The 7,947-nt window shown below is 37.5% G+C and overlaps 1 protein-coding gene across 2 annotated transcripts in view; it reads left to right on the forward strand.

Annotated features, from left to right (window-relative positions):
* The window catches only part of Tex16 (testis expressed gene 16), a 373,047-nt gene extending 366,644 nt beyond the window's left edge, over positions 1-6,403 (forward strand). For both annotated transcript variants that reach the window (NM_001417287.1, NM_001417288.1), the window contains 1 exon segment: positions 344-6,403. In NM_001417287.1, coding sequence (NP_001404216.1) covers positions 344-708 — 365 coding nt within the window. In that variant the 3' untranslated portion in view covers positions 709-6,403.
* Positions 6,404-7,947: the final 1,544 nt, after the last annotated feature.

Raw genomic sequence — 7,947 nt, forward strand, 5'->3', positions numbered from 1 at the left:
TACTTTCTAGTCCACCTAAACTTCCGGTATATAAGTATTTACTCACTTTGTTCCTTTGTCCATCTTTTTTTTGGAGCTGGGGACCGAACCCAGGGCCTTGTGCTTGCTAGGCAAACGCTCTACCACTGAGCTAAATCCCCAACCCCTCCTTTGTCCATCTTTTGCATCCCAAAGTGTAATTACTAAATAATAGTTTTATACAGTGGTATAATCACCATGTCATTTTGAGGTAATCGAATTGACAACAAATTTAGAAATATTAATTCTCATTCCTAAACTTAGCTTGTTCTCAAAATTGAAGCCAATCCTATAGTCACTTAAAACTTCTTGTTTTGTGTTTTAGAAAATATCAAGAAAAGATACAACATGGAGGGAGACTGGCAAAGAGCAATTCCATCACATTCTGGAGAACAACTTCCCATTATGCCAAGATTTGACAATTCTGCAATTCAAGGAAACTTTGGAATTCCCGAGGATAATTCTGCACGTCCCAGAGGCGATATTAGAATTCCCCAGAGTAATGTCAATACTATCCCCATGGTTAATGTCGGCGTTCCCGTAGATAATCCTCCAGTTCTTGGAGGAAATACTGAAGTTCCCAGGGGCAGTGGTTTCAGAGTTTATGTGGGCAGCAGTGGTAGAGCTTCCAGACCTATGGTATCTTCTCCACTTACTGAGCTCTCAAAGATAGGTGAACACCAGTTATAAAACTGACATTACAAAGCTATCATGATAGTTGAAACAAACAGAGACACTTAACATCAAAACAGACATGTACAAACTTGACAGCTCAAAATGCTAAATGGGACATCTAAATTCTGAATACACAAAGAACTTAATTACCAAACCGAGATAATTGTTTATTAGATTGGATATACTAGATTGTACCTATCTGGTTTATTCTGTATGCAGTCCTCAATTCATACAGAGTAATCTGTTGGTAGAAATGTGTTGTAGATGTGTACTTCTTCATTGAGCAAAATACTAAGTAATTTTAAAATGACGATGTGTCCTGGTAATTTCAGATCTTCTTGGATACTTTGATAGGCAAATAAAAATCATTTCAGACATAGTGACATTTATTTTAATGGGTCTAGCTTAATGTCCAAGATGTTTATTGACTGAAAGCTAAGAATCCAGGAAATTTGCCAAAAGATTCTTGAATACAATTCTTTTGTGAACTATTTTTAAAAGACATCTGGAAAAATGTTCACTAACAAAAGTATTTAAATACCTATTTGTTTTCTGACATAAATACAGAAAAATTGTAAATATTTATAGTAAGCCTTAAAAGTACAAGGAGACAACTAACTGTAGAACTGTAAATAGCGTATGTTGTTGTGAGGTTAATCTGAGACAACAGTAACAGCACCACATGATGCCTAAAATACTGCATGCTAAAACAGGGGTTTTAGTTTGGAAGTCATTTTTTTAACCTTTCCCAACCACTCTTGTCGACTTGCATAAGAGGATTCAGGATAGAAGATAGGGATTCTTGAACTACTTTATGAGATGAATGAGTAGGATGTTCTTCCTAGAGAAATGAAGAAGGCATTGGCCCAGATGAGCAGCCCAGGATTAAAATTATCCAACCTGGTTTATCTATACAACATGGCTTTGTGGAACATTTATTTCACCAATTTTGTAAGATAGATAAAATATTACCAGAAGGTAATGAGATTAACTGATAAATTGCTTGGGAAGGTAATCTCATTACAAACAAAACCCTGCTATTATATTTCTATTCATACCTAAAATAAATCCTGTGCTGTGTTTTAGGGCACTTGGGCCACTATTCAATTTGTATATTTAAAATTTCAACTTTCCTGAATAACGGTTGCTGTTGTTTTTACAATACCAAGGGCAATTTAAAGAATAGGTTACCACCTAACCCCTTATTATGTGCCTTAACACATAGTGCAAGGGGTGATAATCTTGGGTCTGAAGGCAAACTTGCCTTTTTAGAAGATTTATTTGGCCTCTGAAGAAGGAGGTAAAGAGGCTGGCTAGCCTCCCTCCCTTCACTCCCCATGGTTCAGCATGTGCTTTATGAACCAGGGTTTTGGCCTCAGAAAATAAGGAAAGGTAGTGAGAGGTTTTCTCCTACTTCTTACCAACCCAGAAGATGGGATACCATTTCAGTCTTGAGTCACCTGAGTTTTTCACAGGGTGGCAAAACCACAGAAATCACAGAAGGATACAGGCTACTTTACTTAAGTTACTGCCAATATTGACTGAGAATAAAATAAAAAACTAAACTGACAGATCACCTTGCTTAACAGATAGTCTACTCTATATGCTATCTTGTAATACTGACTTTAGGAAACAGCGCTATTGCATTCTAAATGTCAGAGGAAACCATCTTGTGGGTGAAAAACACCCAATAAGTCAGTAAAACTGAGAAATAACTTACGAGGAACTAATGTTTATCATAAACAAGTAGAAAGAAAGACAGTAAACAAAATTTGGTTCAATTATATATAACACAAATATATAATTGAAGACAGTCATGAAAACACCAACTTCATTATAAACTAAACCCTGCTATGTGAGTGTTATTCCTCATGATCTATATAATTTTGGATGTTGTGATTAGTGGCTTAAAATTTAAATAATAATATGTGTACAGTGGCCAGCTGCTTCTCTCTCAATTTTTAAGAAATTAAATGAAACTGTCAAGTAAAGAATCAAACGTGAAGATGGTCTAAGAAGATGATTCTCAATCCTGTAACTATTCTTTAGAGTGGTTTTATTCTTCTGATTACTGTTAGTACCTATCGAACTGAGCAGTGCAAATGTTCAGTAGCATATCATTATTTTCCAAGATTTTTCTCTATCTTCTTAGGGTTCTCCATATCAAATTAATTCTCTAAGTCACTCAAAAATATCAGAATTATACAAAAAAGTAAAATCCATAGTTTTTTTCAATAAAAATACTTCATAACAAAAATTAATATAACTTTCAGGAAATGTTCATTAATTACATAAGATATCTCCATCTAATCATTATGTTTTAAGTATGTTTTAGAAGTAAAAATCCAAAATACAGCAAAGTGCTTTTAACAAAGTACATGTGCCTTTTTCAGTAAATATTTCAAGAGCAGAGAGCCTCACTAATGTGGAAGACAAATTTTTGTGGAAAATGAAAGGAAATCTCAGAAAACAAAATTAGAATAAAAGTATAGCTTTAAATTAAATAAAGTTCTAAGTTATTATTTAAAAGGATTTTTTTATTTCCTGCTGTTTTGAAACTTTTTTCATTAATTGATAAAATGAACAAATAGCCCTAAAGTTTATACTGTTCTGAGATACACTAATCCTCTAGAAGTGTTCTTCAACCCAGTACATCCTTTACCTTACTTAACCCCAACCCAGCCCTTTTCCATACCCTCCATACCACATCACGACTTTAGCTCTGTCCCCACCCCTACACTGTTCTCAGAATCATCTCTACTTTCTCCCTTTCCCCATCTGACTCCACAGTGATATTCTCTGCATGTTCTCTGCACCCTTTTTATCATCATTTCTCTCAGCCTATTCCCAAGATTCCTTCCAATTCCTGCCATACCATTATCCCCCTCCACTCTCTCAAACCCCCCACCTAAACCATTAAACTCCAATCCAGCAGTAATCCAGTAATCTTGAATTCTCCCCACATTTTGACCTTCAGGAATCAATGATGGAATAAAGATTAAGGTAAAGGTAAAGACCATGGAGTAAAAATATTTATTTAATACCTTTTTTGATTTATAAAGATAAAAATCTATAGTATTAAGACATCCTGGTAGGAATGATGATGCCAAAATGTAGGGGACAGAATACCATGTACTCCCCCAACCAAAAGTCCTTGATATTTAAAATGAGATGGCTTATGCCCGATTTTCAAAAATGATGAAAGCATATACAGAATGACTTTGAAAGTCTCCAATTTTTCCTTTTATTATATATTATAAAAACATTCTATTTTAGGCTCTTTGAGAAAAATAAATGGACATACAATACCAACTTCATCTAAATTGTAAAATATGTTGATGGAAAACAGTAAAAGATGCACTTTGTGAATTTACCTAGAGCATATTTTTGCTATTAAAATAATATTTTAAGAGTTTATTTTTAAAATGACTCACCTTTAGTAGATTTCCATTATCTTAAACATCTAATATTCACCTACAAACCAACTTCTTTATTCTTATACATATATTAGAGTAAGATAAAAGATCATCTTCAAATAAAATTCTCTATAAAATGCAGTGACATTTAACTTACAGTTAATTCTAAATTATGATAAAAATAGCAAGTTATTACCCGGATGCTCAATGTTTTTGAAGATCATCATGATGATATTAACTATTTTTCATAATTTCTCCATAAATATACCTAGTCATTCAAAGATGAACACACATATATTTGAGGATTCTAAAGTTATAAAATAATAGGTTCTAAAGTTTCTTTCTTAAAACCTAACATTTTAGTACAACATAATACCAATATATCTGCAGTGCAGAGTAGGATTTGAAGACAAGAAAACTTTCATTAAGTAGTATCAATTTGGAAACACCTGACTATTATCAAAATTTAGTAAAAAATCAAACCACCTCTACACATTATACCTCCCCAGTCTTCACACTCATCAGACACGCCGACCAAGTGTTTCAGTTTATTCTTAATACATTCATTCTGTTTCAAGTTAGTAGCTCTTTATTTCTCATTTTCTACACCTATCACCAGTGACTAGAGAACAAATCTGTCTAAAAGCAGCAAAAGCTATATGATGCTTATAACTTTAATATTTATTATGAGTGTAAATTTCCACCTTTTGAAAGTGAAGGAAACAACTGGATTTTATTTTCAAAGAAAATCAGGACAGTGAAGTGCACTAGTATGGTGAGACATTGTCCATTTTACACTACTGCTGTATTTAAGTTCGTGAACTGTGTACTGCCTTTATTTGCTGGCCATTTGACTTCTCTCTTGTTTACTAAATATTTATTGTGATATGTTTGAACAAAATACCATTCAAGGTGATATCGTTATATATATGTAATGTGTGTGAATTGGCCTGTATTGTATCTTTAAACAAACTGTGGTGTAGATTGATGTGATCTTTTCATTTATTCAGGGGTTGAATTATTGCAGCACTAGAGTGTAGAACGCCTGGTGCTCATTCTATACGATTATGCTAATCTTGTAAAATTCACAACAGGTATTTTAATATCTTACTAATTTAAAATTCAAATAAAGAATATTACAGAGGGGTGGTATCCATTTAAAAAGTAAATTGCTAAATCTATCTTATTTCTGTAGCATAACTCACCATATATTTATTGGGACAATGTTAAAAACTAAAAACAATATTAATTCTATACCCTTTGAAGTAGCTGTTACTTCTATTACATAGCCTTTTGTCCAAATATAGTGACATTATGTGGGCACTTTTGTTTTCCAGTATTGCTCTGCTTGTATTTGAAACACAGAATATCTGGAAAGAAATCTATACAGCAGCAGCAACAGCAGCAGCAGCACTTTTATTTAATCACTGACAATTTTTGCTGCCATAATTTTTTTCCTTAACTAACCCTGAAAGGATGATTTTATATTTTATTTCAACTCCAATATTATTTAATCTGTACCTGTCATATATACCTAACCTTCGCTCTGATAGTTTGGTAAACATGGATATGGAGATTTCAGGCATTGATTTTAATGTCTGAATCAGTTGAGAATAAAAACAAGACAGCTAATCTTCAACTTTACACATTGAAATCTTTGGTTCGTATAAGTATTTTGCCTGTTTCATTTATGTTCAAAATCTCATTAAAATCCAGTTTATCTTGATGCAACTATAGACTCTTCTGTAATATTCGTTGCACAAATCTTATTAACTAGAACCCCAGAAGTGTTTGATGCTACAGAAATAAAAATATCAACTCACTCCCCCTCTTACATCTTAAAACTAAAGTTCAACTCTTGGATAATGGTGTTTTTGCCTAAGTATTTTCAATTTTCTATTTGTATCTTGTTGAGACTTGTACTCTAAATTATGTAATCTATAAGTGTCAGCTGTTTCTCTTTCTTCTCAAGTAAATTGTGATACTAATTGTGATTGATGTCACTTTCTTATACTATATTTCTGCCAACTGCCTTGTTAATATTTTGTGTCTGGTAAACTTTATTGATGGTTACTGCCATTGTGCTGTCCTCATGATTTCCAATCCAGAACAATGATGTGTAAGGTGCATTGCAAAAGTGTTGCAATTTGCTCTTTTTTCTAGTGAATCTGCTAGAAAAGTATTTGACATAATTGTGAAAGTAATATATTTCTTCCTGAATTGAAATTGTCTTTTGCTTTAAATACTTCATATGTAAATTGATATTTCAATAAATGGTGTCATCTGCATTCAAATATTTTGTTTTCTGTTTTTATTTCTCTTAAGAACATTTCCTGAGACAGAAGAAGCATCCCTGGACTGTGGGCCCTAGGTCTGAATGAGCCCAAGAGAGATGACCCTTGCATGAGGCCACTCGGGTGGGTCAGGTTGAGGAGCAGACTTGAGATGACTACCAGAGCTGCTCCATGGGACCCAGACAGGGAGCTAGCCCGAGATGATCACCACCTGGGACCATAGTGGGATCCTGGTCTGTGCTGCCACTGGGGATCATGTCTGGGTCTGTGGCCCTGCAGCAGCAGGGATCTGTTAGATGGCCATCTTTGGTCTGGGCTACTGCCTGGGGACAAGTTAATGTGTGAGGGTGAGACCCCACCACTCACCTGAACATTGTGGGAGACATTGCCCTAGGGTGTGAGATCAGGAGAGGTGACCCCACCCCTAGCCAGCTGCAGTACTCCAGACATCGAGCACTGCACACTGCGGGAGGTGTAGGTGCTCCTCCCCTCGGAGTATAGTGTGGGAGATCAGGCCCTACCACTCATGCTGCGGCATGGATGAAGGAGAGATGCCCTCCTCTGCACTTGCCCCTTGCCCCCTGTGGCAGGTGGACGATCTGACCCTGGGATCATGAGAACATGAGAGTTGCCTGGTTCTTCATCAGCACCTGGGAGAGAGGGCCCTGCACCTTGCCTGGACAGCACAGTAGAGCTGATCCTGGCGGAGGGGTGCATGCGAGCTGACCCTGAAGGTATAAGTAGGGGAGAAGTGGCTCTGCTGCTTTTCTGCTGTGTCTCGACATGGATGACGGACAAATGCTCACCTATGGTGGGCAGGAGAGCTGGCCCTGAGGTCATCAGGCTCTGCTCCTCACATACTGCAACTCTACTCAGTAATACAGCTAGTCCTGGATGTGGGGGTTGTGGATGAGCCAGCCTCGATGGCATGAGTGCAGGAGAGCTGGCCCTGCCTCTTGTCTGCTCTGCAGTGACATTGGTGAGGGAGAGATGCCCTCCCCTCCCTTTTGCCACCTGTGGCAGGTGGGAGAGCTGGCCCTGATGGGGTCATGAGAACAAGAAAGCTGGCTCTGTTGCTCACCTGCTGCAGCACTTGGAGAGCAGGCCCAGCATGTCACTTGGTAGTCAAGCTGTCCCTGGACATGGGGGTTGCAGGTGAGTCAGCCCCAAGAGAGTGAGGGCAGGAGAGCTGGCCCTGCTTCTTGTCTGCTGGGAGGTGGTGCTGATGAGGGAAAGATGCCCTCCTCCCTTCTGCCATCCTTCACTCACCCGTGACAGAGCTGCCTCTGGGATCATGAGAATGGGAGAACATGTTCCCTAAACAGCTGCAACACGTGGGAGAACAGGCCGTGGACCTTGAGTGGGCAGCAGGTAGAGCAGGCCCTGGTTGCTGAGGTTATGGGTGAATAGGCTCTGAGAGTGGGAGAGCAGGACAGCTGGTGGGCTGACCAAGTCAGATATCTCTCAGGCCGAGATCCAGGGCTTTGTTGACCCACCACATTCTACCCCACTGGTGAAGCTGGGATGTATGCAGAGGCTATTGT

The sequence above is a fragment of the Rattus norvegicus genome, chromosome X (assembly GCF_021556685.1).
Source record: "Rattus norvegicus strain SHRSP/BbbUtx chromosome X, alternate assembly SHRSP_T2T, whole genome shotgun sequence".
Classification (NCBI taxonomy): domain Eukaryota; kingdom Metazoa; phylum Chordata; class Mammalia; order Rodentia; family Muridae; genus Rattus; species Rattus norvegicus.